The sequence below is a fragment of the Melopsittacus undulatus genome, chromosome 10 (genome assembly GCF_012275295.1).
Source record: "Melopsittacus undulatus isolate bMelUnd1 chromosome 10, bMelUnd1.mat.Z, whole genome shotgun sequence".
Classification (NCBI taxonomy): Eukaryota; Metazoa; Chordata; class Aves; order Psittaciformes; family Psittaculidae; genus Melopsittacus; species Melopsittacus undulatus.
Genome location: NC_047536.1, coordinates 1,679,447 through 1,706,730, shown reverse-complemented (window position 1 = coordinate 1,706,730; position 27,284 = coordinate 1,679,447). Strand labels below are relative to the sequence as shown.

At 38.9% G+C, this 27,284-nt stretch overlaps 1 protein-coding gene across 3 annotated transcripts in view; it reads right to left on the bottom strand.

Moving 5' to 3' along the window:
* TENM2 (teneurin transmembrane protein 2) overlaps positions 1 to 27,284 on the bottom strand; it is a 509,002-nt gene that overhangs the window by 94,793 nt on the left and 386,925 nt on the right. For all 3 annotated transcript variants that reach the window (XM_034066670.1, XM_034066671.1, XM_034066672.1), the window contains 3 exons: positions 21,345 to 21,550; positions 13,222 to 13,417; positions 10,273 to 10,374 (listed from right to left, as the gene is read on the bottom strand). In XM_034066670.1, coding sequence (XP_033922561.1) covers positions 10,273 to 10,374; positions 13,222 to 13,417; positions 21,345 to 21,550 — 504 coding nt within the window. The remainder of the gene's footprint in view (positions 1 to 10,272; positions 10,375 to 13,221; positions 13,418 to 21,344; positions 21,551 to 27,284) is intronic.

Here is a 27,284-nt window from a genome sequence, read left to right as displayed (position 1 = left end):
AGTGGTATAAACCAAACTACACATTGGAGATAGAGAGGAAAGAGGACATCTGAGTTCAGCTAGACACTTGAAAAATGAACTAGCAGTGCCAGACTTCAAATGTCCTGAGGACTTTTTCTTACTGGTACGTTCAGGACTTGACCCTTCCTCAGCCTGTTTGCTGCACCTCCACTATTATAGAAGGTCTGCAACTTTCACTACCTACATTAAAGGAAAGATTGTAGTTCTCCATGCAGTACACTAAGATAATTTGAAATACGGTAGCTTGATTTGCAGCCAGTCTGGTTAGGGTCCTCCCTATTGACTACATCGTGAAAGAGCAGCACACTTCAATTTCTTTTTCATAGGCATCAGTGCATTCAAGCAAATGGAAGCTACCCTGCACCAGTTCTGGTTCACTGCAGGAGAATGTGACTGATCATTTTGCCATCTAAGTTGTGCCTTTGAAAATGAAGACAAAAAAAAACAGAAAAGGGGGGAAGGAAATTCTCTTAAACCCTGCATGATACATGGGACTAGAGGGAAATGGGGAAATCCCTGGTTTAGATATAAGCAGTAAGGCTGATACAATTACAAGAACATGCAGAGAGATAAATTTTACTTTCTACCAACAGATGGAAATAAACAGATGTTGAAATCCACTACTGTCATAGACAAGGCTGTAGATCTTCATTTGTATACCTTGATAACTTCATCACTAGAAAAACTGAGGAGGAAGGGAAAACTAGGCTATTTCAGAGGTTTCAATAGCTATCTTGGTGGAAAAAGCCAGTGAGGAATCAAAGAGCTGATGCTTCAAGCTCACAAAAAGCAGCACTAATGACAAACACCAAATATCAGAATTAACCTTCCAAACATGTGTTGTGATTCACAATAGAGAAGCATTAAGAGCATGAAGTTATTTATGCATCCAGAAAAAGAAATGAAAGAATTAAATACGTTTTTTGTAAGATTTTATACTATTCCCAGTGAATGGTGTAAAAAACTACTACTTCTCTGGTAATGGTTTAGCTCTGCCTAAATATCGATGAAGTAGATGAAGGACTGCACACACAAGCTATAGTACTCAAGGTATTTAAAACTCAGACTGCTTTGGTCCCAGCTACTACTATTACATTTACCAGAAAAGCTTTAAATCATATCATGCTGAATTGCACAGTTCCACATTGGCTGCAGATGTTTAAACATTTTTCTACATTTGAATTAGAAATATTTTTGTTTGCATGAGAAGGCAGCCAAGTGAATTTAATCTCACCCAAATAGGGTCTAAGTATAGGAAAAGATCTAAATTACAGGTTTGAATCTAGGTATAATGTAGGTATGAAAAAAGTTGTGCATGCAGAGATCTGAAGCAGTGATTCGAGGCTGTTTCTATTATTCAGGGATGGCAAATGTCTAAGGATCTCTAACAGCTGTATTTCGTAACATGATTTACAGTACTACTTAATCATTGTTGTTTCAATGACATTTACCGTCATCACAAGGATCCAAGATGATCCCGACACAACTGCAAAGACAATCTTTTAGAACTTAATGAAATAAAGAAATCCCAGTACAAATCCATGGAGACAGTGCAAACTAAAAACATAATGTAGATTGCAACACAATTAAATGAGCTAACCAATTAAACACAAAAACAAATTACAAAGCACACATCACAGTGAGCACAATTCAGATCAGCAGACTACAGTTAGAGCAGGGAGATTCTTAGCCACCAATGGAAGTATTATAAGATTGAAAGAAAGATTTTTGGCTTGCCAGAAACTAAGCAGCTCAATGGTTTGTGTCCTGCATGTATTTGTATGCATGTCCACCACCTTTCTGCACTGGGAACCTTTTGAAGTATGCTATTTATTGAAAACCTATTGAAACAGAAAACATTTGTGCAAATAGATGTGCTGTTGCTGCACATGTATAAGAAGGGAAGAAATATAAAGTGAAGTAACTGATAATAGAGCGGGCCTTGAAAGTAAGTTTAGGGATCAAATGAATGCACTCCAGGCTGAACAGCCCCAACTTTCTCAGCCTGTCTTCATAGGGAAGATGCTCCAGTCCCTGATCATCCTCGTGGCCTCCTCTGGACTTGTTCCAATAGTTCTATGTCTTTTTTATATTGAGGACACCAGAACTGCACACAATGCTCCAGGTGAGGTCTCACAACAGCAGAGTAGAGGGGCAGGATCACATCCTTCATGCTTTCTGGGCTGTGAGTGCACACTGAAGCTCATGTTCATTTTCTCATCAACCAACAACCCCAAGTGCTTCTCTGCAGGGCTGCTCTGAATCTCTTCTCTGCCCAACCTGTAGCTGTGCCTGGGATTGCTCCAACCCAGGTGCAGGACCTTGCACTTGTCATGCTTAAACTTCATGAGGTTGGCATCAGCCCACCTCACAAGTGTGTCAAGGTCCCTCTGGATGCCATTCCTTCCCTCCAGTGTATCAACAGAACCACACAGTTGGTGTCATCGGCAAAGTTGCTGAGGGCACACTCAATCCCACTGTCCATGTCAGCGACAAAGATGTTGAATAAGACCGGTCCCAACCGATACCTGAGGGACACCACTCATTAGTGGTCTCCAGCCGGACATTGAGCTGTTGACCACAACTCTTTGCATGCGACCATCCAGTCAGTTCTTTATCCACCGAGTGCTCCACCTATCAAATTGATGTCTCTCCAGTTTAGAGACAAGGATGTCATGTGGGACAGTGTCGAATGCTTTGCACAAGTCCAGGTAGATGACATCAACTGCTCTACCCCTGTCCATCAGTTCCATAGCCCCATCATAGAAGGCCACCAAATTGGTCAAGCAGGATTCCCTGGCACTCCCCATTTTTTTTTATTAATACTTCTAGCTTTTATCTTTCTCCCACAGAAATAAGTCTACCTTCTTAGCTGAAACAACATTCCGAAAGCTCTTTGAGAAAAGAGCTGTAAATAGATATAAATACACATCCAGTATATTTAACAACATCAAATAAATATCTTTAAAACTTCTAGAACATTTTTGCTGCCTTGTAAGGGCACAACTGTAACAAAGGGAAAGAGGGAAATGCTTCTAAACAACAGGAGCATCCCTACTTGCAATGATTCAGGACAACCTTTCTGTAGATAAATTCTTTATAACCCTGAATTGAATTCTGGAATCAACAGAAGCTATAAAAGCTTTAACAACAATGAGAAGATCATATTTAGCTTGCTGAAATCCGTATTTTTAAAGTCTGCTTTTTTCATGTATTCACAATATTAATAGTAGCTCCTTAGTCTTTATTTTAACTTTCTAAATATTCCCTTACAAAGAATGCAGAGGACATGAAGCACCTGTGCAGCCAGGCTAGAGAGTGTGCTGAGTACTTTTATGTTACCAGCCTGTTACTAATAGCACACGCCTTGCTAACATCTGCTAAACCTTACACTTCATCTACAATGTACTACTGGGACAGGTACGTGTTTTTAAAGAGCAATGAAATGTTGGGTGCTGAACGACTGATTGTAACAGAAATTTAACAAGGTGTCTGCTGTAGAATTCTGGTGTCCAGACTCTTCAGTCCCCTGTTTTTACCTCTGATCTCCCCCAGTTCATGGGATTGATGAGGAAAGCTGCAGACTAGAAACGATGGTTCCTGTATCCTGTCGCACTCCTGGCTGGGCGCTTGGAGACCCTTTTGGAGCCATCACCACTAACAATCAGAGAGAATTCAGCCTGTGACCCTCTCAGTTCTTGGCTCCTGTCTAAATTGCCAATTAGAGTGGTGGATTTTGTGTTGGCTTTACTTGTCTACCTGACACTGGATCAAAGCTATTATCTCATTTCATGCAGGCAAGCTAGCGGCTGATGGACAACAGCGACTGTCAATCATTGTCAAAACAGGTTACATGTCCGTTTATTTATCCTGCAATTATTTTAGGCACACTTGATAGCACAAAACCTTATTCAGAGTGTACTGCAGCTCCATAAAACTAGGCAAACTGAGGGCAGACAGGCAAGCACTGCCCTGTACACAGAGCTCAGTGGAAGGCAAGTGAGGACATGATTGGTTTGCCAGAAATGAGAAATGTCTCCTAATACATTATGAGGCTGGGAAAAGAAGAAGGAAATTTATAACAAAGGCACATTGAGGTACTGAGTCTGAGAGGTGGGGACTCATGGAGAGGAACATTGCCAAAGACAGCCCTGTCTGTTCAAGTAGCGAGATGACACTTCCACCCACTGTGAGAGAAGATTTGAGTGACAAGCCAGGGCTGTGGTGCTGCTGCAGCACATTCCTAAGTTGGCACACATACACACATAAACACCCCAACCCCAAAACAAACCCACCCAGAAAGACACACTAAGAGAGAAGCTGAACATGCTGGATTTTGTCAGCTGCAAGGAACGATGTAGCTGTGTGTGGGTGACAAGTCACGAATGCAGCATTTCCAAAGAAAAGCACACTTTTCAAACCCCTTTTTGTTTCTGAGTACAGTGTGATGAGACATGCTATGATTATGAACACATGAAGTGCTTGCCAATGAAGTTGTTATTTACCTTATTTCTCTTTTCTCCCTACCCCACTGCTTCTCAGCCCTCCCCTGCATTCTTGCTCTATCACAGTGGTCAATACCATTATTGTACCCATCATTAAGGTTCAAAATCAGGGTGTTATTTTTGACTCATCTGTTTCCTCACCTCACATTCAGGCTCTGACAAAGTCTTACAGATTTCTTCTTCATTGCATGTCACAATTATTACTCTAGCTTTCAGCAAATCAAATCTACATTAAATCAGCACCTTTTTCTCCAGCATTGATAAATTCAGCCTTCTTCAATTGTGTTTGTGTGCAAAAGTGCTGCAAAAATCATGTTGTTAATCTGCTAATCCATCCATCAAATGGGGCTCTTCTTTCCCAGTCCTGTTTCAGGTCTTTTCCTCTTGTCACATGGAACATGAACTTTATGCTTTAACTTCATTTACAGAACAGCTTAACCCCAGACTGCTCACTGCTAGATTTATGATTTCAGCCTCTCTGTGATTTATAATGCTTTTGAAAGTCAAATTGAAAGTGCTTGTTTAGAAGAGCACTTTTCTATGCTGTGTCTCCTCTGGAGGCCCCATTTGCCCTCCATCATTCGCATGATGTTATCTATTTGCCCCATTATCCCTCTTCAAAACTGCCTTTAACCAGTGTTCTCCCAGACTGAGAACAGTCACACTGCCAGTGTGCTTATGACTGAGTATCACATTTTATTCCTTTTATCTCTACATCTGTTAACTGGCTCCCATTCATTCCCTTTCAGCTTGTATTGACATGGTAAATTCCTGAAGCTAGGCACTGGTTTTGCTTATTTGTTTTGCTTATGAAGCACTAAGCAAGATAGACTATCTTTAACAAGTATTATTACTTATAACAATCTCTATAATACCATAAAGGTGGCATTTTTCCTATACTATTGTTCTTTTTGTCTGCCAAACCAATCTGCTTTGGGTACTTTAATCCAGCACACTTCACTTGTCTCATCTATAATCAGTTATTGCACGAATTTGTAGTGAGTCACCTGAATAGTACAAGACACATTCACCCATTTGACTGTGTCACAGAAGACCCCCAAGTGCTGCCTCACCATGGGTCCCATCGCCCCTGTCAGGCTACAGACATGTGCAGGACAGGCAAAGGAGAAAGGCTATTCAGTATCAGCTTTCACCTTTCCCTTCAAACTCCAGTAAGCTTCAGTCTACTTGCACTATTTTCAGTTCTTAACATTTCCAGCCAAGTTATAAAGGCAAATATTGTTTTCCTTATTCACAGAGAGAGGAAATATTATCTCATATATTACCAGCATATGCTGGACACCGTTCATTCACATGGACCACACACTCTACAGCAATGAACTGAGTACTGAATCATTCAGCAAGATGCACTCCAAAATTCATGTTTTCCCCATTGGAATCACTCCCAGAACTTCTTATGCCACTGGGAACATTCTGGACATGGCACTAAGAGAATAGTTTCAAACAGAGTATTCAATGGACTCAAAACCATTATTTTATGCACCACTGCCCAAGCAATAAGGCTCTGAATAACCTCAGAGCAAGAAGAGTCCCAAACAACTGAAATTTGAATAACAACTGAGGAAAAGCAAGAGTTGCTACTTCGAGCAATTATACCTTACTTACCTAATAATTGTCAGCTTTTTACAGTTTTATGCAGAGATTAACAGCACACACATAACAAAGGAAATGGCAGTGGTAGGAACTCTCATTGTGCTGCAGGGCAATTATCAGAAACAGCAAAGCCATTAGAATAAATGCAAAAATATATAGACTACAGCTTAGTAACTATGTCAAACTAAATTGATGTTGCAAAAGAACGAAAAAGGAATGTAAAAAAACCTACCCTTCTTTTTATACTTATTAAAGTGGCGCCGTCCTTTGCCAGTCAGCCAAAAACAAACAGAATGGAAATAAAAGAATGAAAACCCCACACAAGGAGAACAGGAAAAGAAACTGCGAATAACAGAAATCTGAATAATTAAGAGCTTTCAAAATCAGATTAAAAAGTCAACTGATCAAACATGGCACAAGTTTCTGGTTAAAAAAAACCCCAAACCTTCAATCCATTTAGATTCAAATATTAAACAGGTTTCTTATTATATTGCATAATCAATGGAAAGTATCTGTTAAATGGCAAGTTCGTGGCATCTGACTTGACTCAATTTTTTCCTTCTGTTACAAATGAGATACCATCCCTTAACAGGCTCTGCTCATCATGTCAATGCAGAAATCCCATGTGATGGTGCATTGGTTCACCTGTTCCGATTAGCTAAATATGCTCATGATGCAAATCCTAGTATTTTAAAATGTGAAACTGAAGGAGGCTCTGAGCACATCTGCAAATCAGTACCAGACATTATCTTTGTTAAAGGAGTGGAAGAGTTGCATGCCTTTCAAATATATTGTGAGATGGGACGAAATTGTAGCCAACTCTGAGTCACTTCTAGGTACCCAACTCATTGTAACACTGAACCCTATAGATGGGGAAAAGCAGGACATGACAAAGATGTCTGCTTGCAGATTTACTACACAACTTGGCAGCTGAAAGACCAAACTATTATTAGACATTAACAGTGGGAACACTAAGAAGGACATCTTGGGTGGTTATGCCATAGAGGTTGCAGGAAAATAGAGATGAATATAAAAAAGGGACAACACACCAAAATAACATAATCATAGCTGCAAGTCTGATTCTTTAATCGATCCTTGGCCATAGCATCTCATCTTATCAGTAACTCCTACAGATAATCGTGGACAGAAGGTTATTTCAATTTACAGCAAATCTTCCACTGGCTTTAACTGTACACATTTTCTTTATCAGGATACATCTCCACCCACTGCATTATCTTTTGACTATCAGGCTTTCTTTTTCTTTATATGCTGTGCTTTATCCACATGAGATTAAACTGTATGATTACCTTTGTGTGTGCATGATGGAATTCTTAATTAGGTTAAACTCCAAATGATTTCACAGGCAATCTTGCCTGCGCAAGGATGAAATAAATCTGTTGATATTGGCTACCTGAGAATAAGCTATTTCCACAGATAAGGGTGAGAAATAAACCTTCACAGTATTCTGCAAGAGTGTGTGAGAGGGTGAAATTTCTTTCACTTCAATCAGGGTATGAAAACTTATTTCAGCCTGTGGATTGGTCCAAAAGTTCATCTCTAGTAATTTTCATGGTATTTTCCTGGAACTAATGGATCAGAAGTCAAATCTGAGCTGTCTTTTATAGATTTCCTTCATTTTTATCTTTTAGAACTACATACATAGAATAGCAGGGGGAATACCTGCACACTGTCTGCAATAAGTTTGCAGACAACTTCTTGCAAGATTCATTGCTCCTGATGCCCTCAAGAGCAGCCCTGTAACAGGAGACTCACTGCTATAAAAGATCATGCTTCATATCTATCAAACCTGGGTTTCACCCTATATGAAGCTCTTGTACTGCTGTGTTACTGCACGAATCAAGTTCTAAATGCTGTCCGAGGAACTTGTGCACATTTTCTCCACATTATTCTATGTAAGTCTTGCCTCAAATTATTTTACAGTGGAGAACTGAGACAGTGAAAGATGTGTTGCTAGGGAAATAATAATTAAAAAAATGAGATGGAAAGAAAATCATTATCCTTCTATACTTGTGACAGCTTAAATATAACTGTAACATTATGGTAAATGTATATTAAACATGTGTCCATACATACAGCATTCTGGAAAGTATTTAATTCTCTCATTTTCCTGTGTTTTACCATGCAGCCAATTCCAATTCTGACTTCTGTCTTCTGAAACTGCTCTCAGATACAATCTGCATTCAAATAGGCAGAAAAATCTGTGGACATTAGAAGAGGGCTGACAGCGCTGTGAAATGGGTGAGGCATACAGCCCTTACACCCAGCTCAGCAGTACACTTCTGGGCATGTCTCATAGTGTAAGGATGTGTTTCTGTGCAAGCACATAGCTGCACAAGAATTCTGTCAACACAGCTTTTTTCAGGTTATGTAGCTTTTCAAGCTTCTTTGTTCTTTAGAAATACCATGATGTCTGACAAGAAAACAGTAAAAGAGTTGAAAGAAGCTTCCAAGAAACCATTTCTGCTTTTGAAGAGAAAGAGACAACACAGAAAGGACAAAGCAGGAAGCAGAGGGAAGGTACTGAGGGGCAGGAGAAGCCTGGCAGATACAGTCTGACAAGTACCCTACCAAAAAGACTACTTATCTGACACAGCCTGAACAAGTACTTTCTAGCATTAACATTGAATACAGTGTTAAACAGAGGTTCAGTACACAATGCAGGGCTGATCCACGACTCAAAATGCAAATGGCTTGATTTAATGGCCATGGAAGTGTGAAGGGTGGCAGTGAAGCACACAGTCACTGCATGCATACTTTCACAGGTTAACACCACAGAAATGCATATAGCTGTCACTGTGTATTTATAGCACACATTATCATACCATTTACTTTGTAATATACAGATATTTCCTCTATAGATTTGCCAAAGTGCTTTAATTTCTCAGGTAATCAAACAACATGCAAGCTAGTTGAAGCCTTCTTTAAAATGAGTAGGACTAGTACTGAAATAACATCATTAGCTTTTCAAGGCCCTTGGGGTCTTTTCTTCTATTTATATATATATATATGCATATGTATATAAATATATATATATTTATACTGGGGCACCTTCAAGAGCCAAACATGGAGACACAAAATGGAAATTACTCCCTCCAGTACTACTGTAACAGCTATTGAAGGAGTATCTTATAGACACACATGGGTATGCTGGATGCCACCCTGCTACACCAGTGAAAGAAGTGGGGCACAACAAACTGTGCTCAGGACTGGGTCAGGAATCTAAGAAATGAGCACATTGTTAAGACCTTTCAAGGCATGTCAAAAAGCTTTCAAACAGTAGGCTTTCCCCCTTTGAACACTAACAACCCTATCCCTGTGGAAAATAATGATAAGCTTATGCTACTGATAGTATGCCTAAATCTCACACTAAGAAGGAAGTAAATTGTCAAATGTTCTGACTGTTCAGAAACAGCAGGGGATACAAGCCAGTCATTGAATTTAGACAACATACGTGCTACTAGCTGTATAAACTAAAGAGGTCCTCCTTTTGGAATCTTTTCCCTGTGACTGCTATCCCAAACTATCAGAAAAACTTAGTAAATACATACAGCCAATCCACAGATGGCTTTTAGATTTCTGTTTAATCCTTTAGAATTATGCGTCTCCTAGGTTTAGTTGCTAAAATTTACAATCAACATTTAAGAAAAAGTCTATTTTAAGACTTTGTCAGGTCCTACTTCTTTTCCCAAAAATGGTGACCTTTCTTTGGTCAAAGAGTAATTGTATATGCAAGAAAGATGCTATGTATTGGAAGTAAGGCTCAGCCAAGCCAGAAAATACATTACATGCTATCAATGAAGATAATCAGTCTTCTGTTGCAGACCAGTTAAGGATTATCTGAAAGCATTGATAATTTATCCAGTTTTGCAGAAAATAAACCTTTTCTGCCATTTCTGCCTACTACCTTTGACACAAAAAGATCTGTAGTTGTGGAACCTCAGTGGCAACATAGCAATACTTCCACTCAATTGTATTTAACAGAGATCTAAGGAAAAAAATGCGTATTGACCTATTTGAATCTAGCTTGGACCCATGCTAACTAGCAGCCACTGAAGATCCATACATCACAAACACACACTGTGGTTATTTGTAAACACGGGGACAATGATACCTTTAGCACAATCTGCTCCATGAAATCCTGGAAAGCAGTGACAGACACCTGATACACACTCGCCATTCCCATGACAGTGACGTGGGCAGTCTTGCACTGAATCTGAAATACAAGCATCACAGGCACATTAGCGGGTTCCCATTTAGGCTACAGATTCTTCACTTAGTTTTTCTTTGGTTTATTTTGTCTTCAATACTTAGGAGAACAACTGCTAATCATATTAACACTGCAAAGTTCAGGTGGGGCAGAAAGATATCAAGTTTTATGGCAGCATGAGTATGTGTAGAGGTCTAATGATACACTGAAGTCATACATGAAGTCTCTGGGCACTATTAGAACTTGAAGTAGTCTAATAATGCTCAAGTTCTCTGTTCCAACAGGCAGACAAGATTGGCTCTTAAGAACTCTACAGCTATGTCTGAATTCATATTGTGTAGCAAACATAATGCTTCATCAGGAAAATCGACAATCTCCCTTTTGCAATTAGACCTTGAATTTAACTTGCACAACCACTCTTCCATGTGAAACTGATAATCCGAAGGAGTATATCTTCCCTTTCTTCTACAGACATTTAAAGCCTCATTAATTAAGCTGACACAAATATCTACTAAACACGACAAACAGGAGCTCTTTTGCTCCAGAAAATATTCTTTATCCTTAAAAAATGCATAGAAAAGGTGCAAGTTGCCACCCAACAGGATGGAGAAAAGGTCTGTAAAAACATCAGACAAGGTTTAACACCACAGTTGAAATGAGTGACTGAAGTGTTGATGACTTCAATAACCTGAGAAATCAGCACACCAGCTGTACCACAATACCTCTCCCCAATTTCTGTTTTTATTTGGATAATACACACACGAGTTCACATCACAGGAACCTACAAATAAAATTCCAATTTTCAAATAAAATTTTAAAATCACTTTCATTTGAAAGCTGTTGGATTTCAGTGCAGCTTATTTCCAACACTGAATTATTGGAACAAAACTCTAACTGGAATGGTGTTACTCCTCACTCTTACTCCCTGATGTTGTGGCACCTGTGGTCCCAAACTAAATGTTGCAGACAACCAAGCAAATGGTAGCTGCACAAGACAGAAAATGAATGTTGGGTTTGGAACTAGCAGAACCAAGCAAAGTATTTTTCTGTCAAATTAAACTGGAAAGAGGAGAAAGATTCAAGCACAATTCTAATCCTAGCTTCACAGTTGCAGGACACTAAGTAAAAACACCACAAAGTAAATGTTCAGAGATGTCATTAACTTGGCCACTTGAAAAGATGCATGTAACCAATGGAGAAAAACCCTGAAATGCAATGCTCAAAGATATCAATTTCTCTCATGAAGAAACTTGTCTATAGATTATTTTCATTATTTTGCTTCATGGCACAGAAAAGCATTTTCCATGTATTCAAAATAATGGTAAATTTAGTATTCTCTGAGTGTTAACATCATTTCTGTTATACTTACTCCTCTTCCATGTCAGAGAAACTTGCAGGTGTCTCAGATCCTTTGATAATGAAATGTCTGATACTAGGTGTGTGCAGGGAAACCTCTGAACTGAATAAACCACTATACTTTTCTCTACGTTTCAGCCCAATTACTGTTATTGCACTATCAAGTAGTCTACCTGACTATTAGACCTTTGATGCTCTTGAAAGCTGTGGCATAGACCACAGACAACCCTTCGAAGGACAGCTTATCACATTTGAAGGTTTTCTAAGCACAATATAGGTGTAACGGGATATAAGCACAAACGTTCTTGTTGGTTTTGAAGAAGCAAACAAAGTCTCCTATGAGCAAATTTGCAGATATACATATATATATATACATGTATAGCATCTACTAGCTGTTACAAAACCAGATGTAAGCTATGGACAAATTTTTTCACCTCAGCTGAGGTTAACAGAAACAATTAGGTTCATACTTAGTGACAGAGTATTGGCTGTCCTCCTGTACCCTTTGGTCTTAAGCCAACAAACTGAATTTTATACTAATATAAAAGGAAAAAATATAAGCTTCATATCATTACTCAGGTAATACTGCAACAGACCTCCAACCTTTTTCACCAAGCTTAAAAATTCACTTGGACTTTTTGCAGTTTCTCTTCCCCTAAACTAACAGGTATTACAATTTTAGACAATCCAGTGCAATTTAACACTTCACCAGCCAGGACAGAATAACACAGAAACTATCACAGAATTTTTATGCCACTGTGACAAGATATTCAGCAAAGTTCATTAAGTTCAACAAGCCTGGAAAGTTCAAGAACCCTGGAAGAACTTAGACTTGGTTTGATTTTCAACTAAATGTAACCCTATTTTTTTAACAAACTGCAGGCTTCTCAGTTCATAGACTAGATGTTCTTCTGCTCTTGATTCTTTCCAATCCTAACTATTCTATGATTCTGTGTTGAGGATATGACCCACTATCTGGCAGGGAGTGAGTAGTAAGCTGTAAGCCAGCATACAGCTAACTAACATTCACAATTAATCTCTGCAAACAATAACCTCATTCGCAGGTGCCAGTTTGTTGTGCTTTCTTTCTACTATGATTAAACAGCTCTCCTGTTAGATCCTCTTCCATAATAAAGAATACTCTTTATTCCAGATAAAGAAGTTTCTCCAGAGAAGCAAACAGGAAGTATAAAACAGATAAAGGAGAGGAATATTAACTGGGGAATGCTTCAACCCAGACTGAACTTAGATGTGAGTCTTGCTTTCCAGAACTAAACTCAAGATCTATGGCAATGCTAAAAATCTTAAAAGAGAAATAAGCAAATTCAGATCAGCACACCACTGCAGACCTTTTGACATAGTATTGAGAAAAAAAAACCCAACAACCCCATAAGGATAAACAGGACTAATACTGAAGATCACAACAAAGTATTATGGCTTTAAGTAAGGCAAAGTATAAACAGACAGGAACAATGCTCAGGCTGTGGAGATACCTACCCAAAATAACTGTACTGAAAGAGACCACTTCTTTGTCCTTGCCATCATTGTAAAATGCCAGGTGCCACAAACCCACATCCAAATACTGAACAAACACAGCCTCATTCTGAACAAGGGTCTGAATACTTCGACGTTCCCGTGGGGACTCCACCACACTCCATTTCTCTTTCCCATCCAAGCGTTCCATGAAATCATACTGCAGCAGGAAAAAACAAGGGGGTGGGGGAAAGAAAAAGAACACAAACAGCCAACCCCCCCAACAAACAGACCTGTCAGCTCAAAATCTCACACCCTATTTTCTCTTCTACCTGGTCAGAAAGTGGTATTTCTGGAAGATACATCAACATAAAACTAATATTTACTAGTCAACATTGGCACACACAGAGATTCTGTGGCTTTGTCTTTCTTAAGCAGTGCCATAGGGTCATGCATCTTTGCTCTGCATACGAGATCAAAATATGTACAAATGGTATTTCTTGATAGGTTGGGTTTTGAAAAAGAAATGGAAATCAATGATATGATCCATCAAATTTTAGGTTCCTGCACAGCTTTCAAAGCTGAAAACCTTCACCCTATGAGATACAAACATTTTCCTAAGCAATTGCTACAATAAATTCTTGCTGCAAGAGGAACAGAAGTCTTGGATGCAGCTCCAGACATATAATTGAATGGAAGCCCCCAGAACGTCAAAACAAAGAGGAACAGCCCAAACAAGAAATGTGTTTGTCTAATGTTAGCACCAGATTAAAAGACACTGTACAAGCTTACATCACAGAGTAAGAGCTGCTTACCTGAGTTGGTATGTGGAACAAGTAGGATACAAAAACCAGAGGGAGCATGGAAAGGAATAACACAAATCAAGTGGCTGAAAGAATTGAACTTATATTAAGGAAAATTGAGAATTCCTGGTTGGATGGTTTCCAAGTAAGGTAGAACATTACATTAATCTTTGGAAAAGGGATCAAAGAGAGTAAGTGATTATTTAGAGCATAACAGGAATTGCACCATTAATGGCATGAAACTAAAAAAAGAAAGGAAAGGAATTCAAGATGAATGTCAGATAAGCTTCCCATCTATTAAGCTCAGTAAATAGCCTCCCAGTGGAGATGCCACTGCACCACACAATTAAACAGGACTGGAAGAAATATTGGTTAATCTACAACAGGGAATAACTGCATAACAAAGCAGCTGGACTAGCTGTCCTAATAGGCTTTTTGTCTGTTTCTAATGTCTGTGATCCTGGAGCCCTCAAGCTGATGCTAATGCTCAACTTACTAGCTCTCATAGTCCCTATCTAAGGGAAGCCCTTAAGGAAACAACAAAAACGATATATCTAATCTTTTGATAGTTGCATAACAAGTCCCCCATGAAAACACATCTTGTTTTAGACACATTTATCTATGTAGGAGTAGATAGAGAGAGATAGACATGTCTAAAGAAAGATGTATGTGTTCAATAAAATACAGTAATAGCATGTGCTTGCTTGCTTGCCAGTAGTTTCATTGCATTTCCCTCTAGCACATACAGTCTGTGCTTGCGACAGCTATGGGAAAACATACACCTTCACTTGCTTTCAGTTAAAATAGAGAACTATAATCTTGCATCCTAAACAGACTAAACATCCACAGAGGGCTGTTCTGTGCGCTGTGTTCTACTCATTAACAGTGAGTTCTAGTAAATAAGACACAATATGCAATAAAATATTGAAGACTCTCCCTTCTAGTAGAAGAGACAAGCAAATGAATTGATTTAACACCAAGTGCCATGCCACACATCTCTCTAAAAGTGGGGTATGAAAGCTGACCTTTCTGTTTGAAAATCTGTAGCAGTTATATACGAGCAGTGTAGAGTCCTTGATACTCTCAGCCTTACAACAAAGGGAAAAGTATGGAAGTACCATTACCTTCCAGTTAAACATGTGGAACTGACACCAATATGCAACCACAAAGGAAATCCATGGCAGGGTAGGAATTTGAGCCCAGGTCTACTAATGTTGAAAGCTATTGTCACAGTAAGAGCATTATCCACTCTTTCCTATGCCTTTAATTGTGGGAGAGAGTAGGAGAGGTGGAACAAAACTGTCACTGAACTGTTAATATCAGATTGCCATCCACTTGAGCCTTTTCTTTTTTCCCCCCAAAGGATTATTTCAGGAGAAGGCAAATCAGCTAAGTTAGTACATTTAAGCCAATGCAGGCCAGAGATGTAGAGAATTCTGGCATGTCAGTAACTTTCAGAGTATCAGAGGTGCCAAACACACACACATCTATCTCTTAAGGCAATGACATCTGGAAATATTGCTAAAACCCATCGTCTAACAGTCAGAGGTTAAGGACAGACTCATCACCTCCTTGGGAAATGTTATTACTCGGGCAACATCTTGGGAAAAAGAAATCTTGCTCTTCAGAACAATTGTTCACAAAGGGTCAACTAAGGAAGTAGCAATAAAAGCTGACATTTCTCACTGGCAACATGCTGTTCGTCTCTGCTTGTGCTGGCAGGTTCCTCTGCCTCCCCTCTGTTTGATGCTGATTCTACCTCATATAGTAGAGAAAGCTCAGCAGTTGGCAAGATCGAAGGGGAAGAGTATTCAGGCTGAAACAGTTTGAAGTAGTTTTAGCTACAGAATCTCTTTTCACAATGATGGGGTGTGACCTAGTGAGAGCAGGTCCCTTGGCATGACCTCCCATAAGGCTACAATTTTAACTTTGGTAAAGTTATGACTGGTATTGCCTGTCTTCAGTACTACTAGGAAGAACTATTTCAAGCTCAGGCAAAAGCAAAATGACTAAACCTGAATAACTTTATGAACAGTAAAGTACTGGTGCAAACTGATACAGGACATAACAATACATTTTTGTCCCTCTTTGGATTCCTCAGTGCTGAGGAAAAAGAAGGAAGAGAATGTCTCTGCTGGTGGTTTCCTGGGTGTACAAATCTTAATGTGTCAGCAAGTACCAGGTACCCCAAAATCTGAATGCCCTGAATAAAGGGTCCCCAAGATGGCACTGTGAATTCATAACCGGGTAAGAGTTCTTCACATGGTTCTCTAGATCGTTAGTCTGCTTCTTGAGGCCCTGTTAACTATGATGCATGATTAACTACAGACTATAATGTTGTGCTGAAGATATCACTCTTGATGTAAAGCTACTTGTTGACAATTATGCATAGAAGAACCATCTAGGAAAAGAATGAAAGCACTTTCATGATCATTAGGAAGCAACTGTAGAGTTTTTAATCTAACACAACTGCTAAGGAAGAGACTACTAAGTCACATGAATTGGGGAATGGATCTGTCAAACCCAGCTGAACCTCTGAAGTAATTCTGAACTTTCACTGACTTCTTTTTCTTTCTTTCTTTTAATGATCCTTTATATTTCAGGGCTTCGTGCTGAAAATCACACAAAAATGGCAAAAGCTGCTCAGAAACAAACTGCACCAGAAATTCCAAATTACTACATCCTCAGAGATCAGTTTTGCAGTGGGGAGTACTTGCTATGATTAAAGCTCCATAGAAGCAGTGACTTGCCAACCTGTATTTCTAATAACATTTCAACTCACATTCTCAGTAAGTTGGTTTATGTTTACTACACAGCATACCAAAACCCTACTGCATACTGTTATTTACAAACCTAAATCTCATACTAAGTTCTTTCTGGGCAATTTGCTTTTATAATTTCTCCATTCAGTGCTTTCTATCCTCCTAAGCTTTTTATTCACAGGCTAATAAGGACTTTCCTTTTCCAGTAATCATGGGGAGTCAGCAAAACAGCTTTGGACTTTTACATATACCATAGTGACTACACTGCCCAATGCTATCCATATGGCACCCAAACCCCATCCAGCCTAGCTCTGAACAGTGCCAGGGATGGGGAAGCCACAGCTCTGGGCAATCTATGCCAGTGCCTCACCACCCTCCAGGGAAGAGCCCTTATATCTAACCTGAACTTCCTCTGGTTTCAGTTTGGACCCATTACCCCTTGTGCTATCACTACAGTCCCTGATGAAGGTCACTCTTCAGCATTCTTGTAGCCCCCCTTCAGATATCTTTATTGTTCTTCCTAGACTTGAAACTATTTGCATGCCTCCACAAAATCCCCAACAGTGTTTGAAATTAGGAATTGAAAAGAAAGAATTTTTTAGTGCTCTTAATGGATGCATATTCAAACAGTGGGGGAGGAGGGAGGAAGGAAAAACATGTTTGGAGTTGTGGCTAGCATTTGTCTTTATGCCAAAGCCCTGGAAGACCTAAGCAGCCAAGAAAACATATGTCAGGGAAACTTGTTTGCAAAGTGCATTAAAATTAGTTCTTCATAAAATCCAGTTGGTAATTATTCATTAAAATACACCCATGAAACATCTGATACCCACAGTGACAGCCAACCAATTTGTTTCAACATTTGAATATGACACCACAAAACCAGCCCAGTGCTGCACAGCATTCACAGCATTATTACTAACAGCTCAGCTGCCATAAGGTAACTTTAAGGTGGCTAGAGCACCTAAGTGTGTTTGGGCACTGCCTAAAAACAAGGTAACACTAAGGCTCTCTGGCTATTTAAGGTATTTTCAAATAAAGCCATTTCCTGCTATAAATGAAAACAGGTTTCATTTTGACATGGAAAATTTGTAAGCATACAACACTGCTGGAAATTAAAACCTTACCACTTCATGCACTACCTTCTCCAGACATTATAATGATGTTTCTATCTAGCTTACCTTATTCCATGAGTCATTTTAAATGTTCTACCAATGTGTAGCATCATCATAATTGCTGTAATCTCTGCAAAGCCACTTCATGCATTATTTGACATCTACAGTTCACTTTCTATACATTATCAAGTTTATTAATATCACTACCTTCTCCTACTTTCCTATTGATTATTCAAGCCTGCAATGTGCATTTTGTTATTTCTATTTATTACTAAACAAGTTGGAAGAATTTTGCTTGAAAGCAATGCATGACTGTTTGTAGTCTGCTTGCCACTCAAAACTGCATTTTCACTTTTCCCCCCAGAGCTCCATTCCCTATGCACATGGCACACAAGACTGCTTCTAGACAAGTTTACAGCTACATCAGTTTGACTGACTAAACCAGGCATTTGGAATATTTGCTAAACAGTAATACTGAGAAGGTTAAATCTCAGCAGGGCTCTCAGACAGGAACTGCATCTTGTTGTCTCAGGTTAATCATGTACCTAATTTGCTGATTATTGACTTGCTCCCACAAAGGATTTTACTTGGCTTGACATATCAACACTGATCAGTGATGAACTGTCAAGTGTAGTTGTTCACTGCATTACAGCTCATGTTCCTAACCTGCAGAAACAAGGATTTTAAATTTCAATGTTAAAACATCGTCTGGTGTCAGCTTCAGACTATTTTCATTAATAGAAAGCCATTCTCCTCCTTTCTGTCAGACAAGGCTCCTTTTCACTAACTCAGGTCTGTAACAGGTTGCCTTTCTTTCTCTAAAATTGTTTCTCTTGGTAGCAGCTTGGCTGAATTTTGATTGCTGGGCACAAATGCTAAGCAATCTTCTGCTGTACCACCTTGTTGACAAGCAGTAAGAGCCAGCATGAACATGGGAAAGTAATTGTGTAGATTATACTGGTGGATTTCATTAACTCTTTTTATGGAAAAGGGTTGGAATTGCTTCCTCTAAAGCCTAGAAAACAGGTTCTCTAAGGAGTTATCCAGCCCAGTAGGAAGCACAGTTGATATTTCTCATTATTTCATAGAACAGAAAGGTCACAAAATTTATATCCAATCCACATAAGGTGGAGAGAAAGAAAGAAAGGAAACTTCACCTGTTCATAGTCTTCTGAGATGAGAACATCATAATGAAAACTAGAACGAACATATCTGATCACAGTGCAATAGAAATTAAAGTTCATCTTGAATTAAAAAAATAAGTTATACTACCAGTTAAATCCAAGTGGATTTCTTGTGAAAGATACAGGCAACCCTTCATCATGTCTTAGACAATTATAATTAACTTGTATTTATAGCTAAACTTGATGACTGCTTAGGAGCTTTGGTTACCCTAAGTCATTTTCACATCATGATTTATACATTTATTTGCTTCCTCAACTAAATTGCTGTTTTTTCCAAAGGTGGATTGATAGGGCAAGTGAGAACCAAAATTCAGAATTAAATGAGACATGGTCAATATATTATGTCATTCCTTCACTCAAACAGTTAAAAGACATAATTTTTATCTCAAAACAACATATTGAAAGCATTAGAGCCAAAATTAAAACATTTTTAGGGTTCTTACCCTGGAATATATTCTCAGAGGATACCTTCTGTGTTGCATGGATGTCTGGAAATGGCTGCATGTTAGTCAATAGCCCACTACAATTTCCACAATGTATCTAGTCTTTGTATGGAACCTCAGGATGCTGTATGACAACCTCTAGCTATACAGAAAACTATCCACTTACCCTCCCCTCCTGGGGCTGTGGACTGCTGATCCTTATTTCTAAACAGGCAGATAAATCAATTCAGTAACTCACATTTTCAAATAGCACATTACAGGGGTCTGATGGAATTTGGATAGATGAAGCTCCTTGATCACAGATTCTTAGAAAGAGAGGTCATGAAGCTATGTAAAGCTCTCCTTTTCTCCCAACTCTAAAGATTCTGGTTTACAATTCAGATTATAGGCAAGAATAAATACCAAGGAACAATGCAGCAATGCAGCATAGTTCCTTAAATTTACCTCACATTGGGAAGCAGCTCCAAACATCAGTTAATGTGTGTTTTCCCCAGAAAATTAATTGGTTCACTGTTTGTACCACGAGTTTGTGCATACACATGGACACAGGTCACTTAGGGCAATATGAACATCCTTCCCCTATATGGCAATATGCAGCAATGCAATTATGTTAAAGCCTCTGGGCTTTTAGCTTCAATCATACATTTTAACCATTTAGGTAGCTGCAGTTTGCTACAGTAGCAGCTCTTTGTAAATCAGGGCAAGGCATCTAGAAGTGTTAAATGAGGCTTTCCCAAAAGGAATCATGCAGTTCTACATTTGCTTTTTGGAAATCCCATACTCAACAAAGCATTTTAAGTTTAGGTGATAATTTCAGAATGAAGAACTGATTTTTATCAGCAAGGATACGCATGAAGGGATCCTTTGCAAAAGCTGGTTGCTATTTCTGCTTCCCTTGCACTCTAAAGAATTGAGGCTCTTTCTTTTTAGTCTATGTAACAGCAAGTATTTCTCATTACAGTTCTAATCTAAGTAAATGGGAAGCCTTACATTCATATTAAGGAGTCTTCAATATAATAACAAAATTTCTCTATGTAACAGAAAATATAGCTATATCTTCTCCCAGCAATTAAAACACTCACTGCACAACCAAAAAGGAAGAGATAGTTCAGTTTGGTCTCACTAACTTTACACTTATCTTTACCTATGGCTCTTAGGTATGCGCTACAGGGTCACCATAAAGATGTGGTTTTCATTTTCATTTTTCATTTTGAGGCTGGTTAGAAATCAAGTTTCCCAATGGCAAGATTTGCCATTGTCTGAGTCAGATGTTAGACCTAAATACCATCCTTGAGGGGAAAGCAGGGAAATGGGAGCTCTCAAACACACAAACACATGGCCACTGTATTATGTTGTCCACTATGGCTGGGCAGCATGATGCCAGTCTGTTACATATCCCAGCAATGACATTCCAACAGCCTGTGGACATTAAAGCTTCTAGGAAGACAGAAAATTAACACATCTAGCTGTGCATGCACTCCAACTATATGTAGTGCTTTGATACTGTGAGTCTCACCAACACTGCTTATCATTTTTGACTGGTGTATAACTGGACAGGTTTAGTGCCAAGACTTTCTCACAGACTTAAAACCTTGAGTGCCAAACTGTAAGTTATCTTAAAAACCTGGATGGCTAGAACATCATTTACTTCTTTTATCAACATACTGTTGAGGTATCTAATAACCTAGAAATAATATCAGGGTGTTCAGTCAAATATCACAAATTAAGTAATTCCCAGGAATCCCTAAACTTGAGTTCCATAAGCTACAACACAAACCTGGCAAAGATGCTCGAAACTTTTGCATTTTGACATTTCAAGTCAACAAACACATTGACAAAGTACCTGGGCATGTGATGGTGGGAGTCCTCTTCTTATATAAACACCAAAAAGAGCATCCTTCCCTAAGGATATGTTGAACTTCAGGAACTGTGGCTGGGTGATATGGATCTGAGACCTCCAGAAAACCCCAGGGGGCACTTCCTGGGTGATCCTGCGGCCAACTTCTGTTTCTCCGCTATCTATGCTGCTGTTCCTAGAGACCCACGGGCCTATAAAACAAAAGCAAACAAAAATCAAATGAGATAACTGCTTGTAATACAGGTATTTTTACTTGAGATGAACATCTGTGGCAATGTTACCTTTTAAATCAAACTGTAACTTCCCTTTCTTACTCTGAAGCAATCTGCCCACTGTTTTGATCCCTATGTAAGAATTTGGCCCCTGTATTTGAAGACCTTTTTCTGTGGAGCATCTGCAGTCTTCTACTCCCTCCAACCCTTTAATTCTATGATTGCTCTTTACTGATCAAACACAGTAGCATCAGGGAATCAATGAAGCACATGCGAGTCTCCCTGAGCTCTTTCAGTGGCACCATGTATACAACCAGGGTATAAAAAATTATCAGAAAGGTGAATTTTAGGGGTAACTTCAGTCTAAATTAACTGATTGCATGTTTTTATTACCACTGTTTTATACAGTAAAGTAGTCCAATAAACTGCAGGCCATAGACAACAGAGCTGACAGAAGAAATGCACAGAGAAGGATTTAGAAGACAGTTTCTGTACTCTAATGTGCATCTCTCCTTCTTTAGTTGGTACAACTCAAATGCATAGCTTTTTAAGTTCTCTCTGCTTGAAGCAGGGACAATCTACAAGCCTTTCTCCCTTGTGCTGTGGTTAGTTAAAATCCATCATGTGATGGCTCTTCAACATGTATTATCGAAGACAAGACACAAGATCTTTCTGGTCGAGTGCTCTGGCTTCCAGCCCATTAAATAGTCAGCCTTTAAAACATGGTGCAAACCTCTTCTGTTCTCAGCTGAGCAGGATGGTGCTGAGGCTGCATATTTTAAACATGGAGTACGTGAAGAGTTAGCAGTGCTTTCAAGCTGCAGGATGTTGCTACATTTGATTTGTGTTCCATATTCCCAAACAACATGGTGAGAAATCAGTTTTAGAACTATTTACAACAGAAACTATAAAAATAAAAACCCACAGAAAATATGTTAACAATCACAGAAATGTAGCAGTACCATCAATATCACTATCACAAGATAGTAGTGACACCTCTAATACAACCTGACAGTATTAGTGCAATCTCAATGTTCACTCCATGTTTTTTTCATGGTGTAATGCTGTTTTCAACAAATGGCAAGTTACTTCTGAAATATATTCCAGCACTGCCTGAATGTAACAGGATGGCACAGAATGACATATAATTCTAGCAGGTAAGTACATAAACAGCTTTTCTGTCTTGACTATCTTTAATTGAGAGAGCTGCAATAGCATGGTTTCAATTATAGATTCCAAATTATCTATGTTAGCAGCACTTACACTTGCACATAATGAAACAGATATTATGTTGGCACTGTTTTGCAATGGTAAAAGAATGCTCTGAATACCAGCTGCTATACAGGTTTTGGCAACTTTTATGTCTTTTCATTTTCTGTGTTAATGGGTCTATGATAACATCCCAGCACTAGCACAAACCAAAGACAAAAAGAAAGCAGAAGCTGCTGCAAGGACAGGCTGCAAAGAAAGGAAAACTGGCTGCAAATGTCAAGCAATGTGCTTTCAGAGCCACCCAAGATCACGGGTGTCAACCACACTCAAGCATGTAATGTTGCATAAAACTGTATTTAATTTGTAATGCATTACTGCAACAGCAGCTATCTCTAAGTTCCTATCATAGTGAAGTGAGGCACTATCTTACCAGAATCTAAACTAGTCCTTATGTACCTGTATAGGAAAACCAGGTACAGAGCACACAGCATCACCCGTTGAATGTCATACTGGAATCACTGGCAGAGCTGGGAAGTCAGACTGAAGTAAGACTGAAGACTCCTTCCTCTCCTTTGTGTGCAGCGTTACACTCCCTTCACTTCACATTCCAAGTTATGGCAATAAATGATTTTTTTCAACGTATTTAAAAAGTGTCCCATTAATGATTTCTGTGAAAGCAGATTGTACATACTTAAACAGCAATATCCAACCTTTACACATTCTAAAGAGCCCTGATCTTCAGGATCGCTATATCCATTGTCACACTGAAAGAGTCAAAGAAAAAGCTATTTCCAGGAAGTATCAGAGTAGGCATTATTATTGTGATAAAAGTAATACAGGTGGGAAGATTAACAGACAGTGTCTCATGAAAATGTTGAAGTTGTTAGCTTCAAAATTGGTAAAAACTGCAGGTCATCATTGAATTTGTACATCTTTGGAAGCATCTCCCCATAGATGCTCTTTTTCTGCTCTGCAACATAAATGACCTGGTTTTCTAGCTGTCCAACTGGGACATTTCAGTGTCCCAGGAAAAACTACCTAGGAAGAGAAGAGCTGTGGGCATTCAACACAGCAGAGGATTTTAAGAGGAAGTTAGATGAGCAGCTATCACGAGTGATCAAGATCTACTTAACTTACAACAAAGAATGGAACAGATGGATGCCCCCATGTTCCAGTCTGTATTCCTGTGGTATGGCATGCAGCTATAGGCAGCATGTGCCACGTCTGTGAGAAACAGGTGCTGTCTCACCTCTGACATACTGAAAAGGATCCTTCTGTTTGCTACTAAGAATTTAATGCATGATATTCTGGTTTTATGGCTCTACATTACAAAGCTGAAATAACACAATTGAGAAATGCTTGAAGTTTTATATAAGTTCTATATCATATTAGCAAGTTTGACCAAAAACTGATCAAGTTTTACATCCAGCAAGCTACCAGAGCTCTAAAGATGATGCATTATTGAATCATACTCTCATAAATTCTTGCAGAGTTACTCTTATTGGTAAAAGCCAAAAAACTAGTGACAGCATCTTGGTTCTGCTCCTTGCTTTGACACAGCACCTATGTTGATCATTATCTTGGTGTTCTCAGATGACTACTTGTAAAAACAGAAGTATTAACAATGATCTGAAGATGAGTAATGCAGAGCAGTCACGTAAAAATACTACAGGAGGCATCTCAGCACCGGCCACTTCATGTTCCTTCCGTCCCAAGTCAGAAACCCAGAAATGAAATGCAAAGTACATATGACCACTAAATCCCTTTTCTTAATTAACAGGCTTAAGTTTATTTGTTTAAACTTGAAGAGCAGAATATGAGCCTCGCTTTATATTTGCAGTGCCTTTTTCTGCCCTAACAGCTTCACTTTCAGAGTCCCTAGGGGCAGAGTTTGTGAGTAAACTTTTGCTGTAGCTCCCTTCAGTTTTCACCTCCTGCTGCAGAGAACACATCTCCCCACCTCACTCACTCCCCACCAGCTATTCTTAAAAGCTTTTCCATTTTGATGGACCACTGCAGATCACACTTAAACAACATCAACTGCATGTAAGTGAAGGTACAGATGTGACAAACTGACAAATCAAGAAGAAAGACTAACCCAACAACTCATACTACTGTGAACAAATAAATCCCAACATCACTATCTCAGCTGTGGGTGACCGTTTTAGGGTTTCGTCTGTTTATCTCATAACCCCATGGATATTTGATTTTTTTTTTCTGTCATTTCTTCTCTATAAACATCTACAAAACAGAGTTTTAAAAGCATACTTCTTCTTTTTACCCAGGGGAGCCATTTCAATCATTCAGTCAAACATGTATTTATCACCTAAATAACACTTATTCATTTAAACTGCTGTGTTATTTACCCAGATGAATTACTGTTTTGGCATATACATTTGAAAAGACAGTTTTAGCACTCGAGTATATTTGCCTCTGAAGCTCTCAAATAGGCAACACATGACAACAGGGATGCAAACTCCCCCTGCTTAGCTGTCAGCAGACCTCATCTTGGAGCTGGAGGTCAGTTTCAAGGTGGCAGCTGATAGGACATGCCCGGTCAACCTTTAATTTAACTGATGTCAAGCAGTGTCAGCTATGGGGGCAGAACTGTATCTACACTCAGATATGCCTGAGTCTTTATTACAGGCTCCTCTGCCATCCTGGAGTTAAAATTAAAACACAGAAATGAAATCTGGCTACCAGCCGTGTCAAGATCCAGACATCACATTGAAATAGCAATTAACTCCAGAGCTTTGCTGCGTGCCTTTAGGAAAGTGATGACTGTAAACAGCGCCTTGATAGCACTCTTCAAAGATGTCTAGCAGAATAACTATTCCATGGGATCCATAATGGACTACCAAGATTATCCAGACAATTTCAGATTATATACAAGTATAAATATCACCAATGTTGGTTAAAGAGAAATGGTTTTCACTTCTCTTCCTGTATATCTGCATTTCTTACAAATCACTGCAGTAGGTATAGCTTTCCTTATCTTTCTATCTAACTTATTTCATGTTGTCCTTTGTTATACAGTTAGGGATTTTCACAGGTAACTCTGAATTCTAAAGGAATTTATGGTACAGTGGTGTAAGGGAAACCATTCAATATAAAAATACACCCAGATGACCTTTTGCCAAAAAGAATGCATGGGAATTACCATGGTTTTCAATGACAGCTTGATTTTTTTCCTGAGACAACTTTGCTACTTATGTGACCAGACATTTCTTATTGTTTCAGAAAAGCAAACAAAAAGAAGTAGAAAATGTCTCTTCTGTATAAATTTCGTCAGTACAAAAATCGGTGCTATGCACTATTACCACACTGATCACTCCTATATGAACTTATGCTTCAGAATATCTACTGCTAATACCTAAGTGCCCTAGGATCCAAATGAAAACAGATTCTTCTTGAAATGTGTACAATAGATTGACTGTTGATGCCAAATAAATTCCCACATCTACAATAAAGTAAAGAGCCAGGAAATGAGAGTTTGTCTGGAGAAGCTGCTATGACACATCTTGAACTTCAGTTATGCTGAAGATGCAGAGGTACTAATGAGCTCTATTTGCGAAGTGAGGAGGAAGGAAGCTTCTGAATTTGTATGAGCTTCCAGGAGTCCAGTACAACAGCTTCTGAAACAAAATCAAACCCTCAGGTTTTCTGGTCAGTGACCCTTATTTCTGTTGTGGCAAAAGGAAAGAAAGTCTGTAAAGAGAGTGTCTGCTTAAGACCACTGCTGGGGCTCAGCTGCACTCAGACAATCTGGCCTTGCAGGTGGAATTTAAACATGCTTTAATACCCTGAAACACCTACAAGTTTAGGTACGGTCTCACATTCATGTGGGCATGGCTTCACAAGATTCATTGTTTTCAGAATAAAGCAAATGATAGCTGAAATAAAATAAAGATCTGGTAATTCACTGTGTTTCAAAAGAACCAACATATACTCACATGAATTTCTACATAAACACAACAATCACCTCCGATGGCATATAATACACTTCATCACCTAACTTTAACCACAGCAACCCATACTATCACCATCAACACAACCACAGAAATAAGATTCCTCTTCTGTTCTGTTGAGCTTAGTCAAATACTTTGCTTTTGCCAAGACATCCCTAGAGCCTGGTCTATTTTCAGAAGACCACATCTGCAAGCCTTCACAGTGTCCATATAAATACTTCTGCTTGCTAATGTGTTAATTAAGATCTACATTACATTAGCCACATAACTACTTAATTAGATTAATCCACCTGGAAAATGATGGCATGTCTTGATTAACTTGAATGAAAGTAACAGAAGTGACATTTAAAATACATTGATTGTTATTACATTTTGATCATCTGTCTCAAAGTGTCTGAAAGGAAAAAGCAGAAACCAAAAGACTCATGTTGCTCACATTGTTGATGGAGTCTTTAATCTTTTTATCCTTTGTAAGGTGACAAAGAGTTCTCTCCAGTTGCTCCCAAATCCTTACACTTGTCTGATAACCAGGA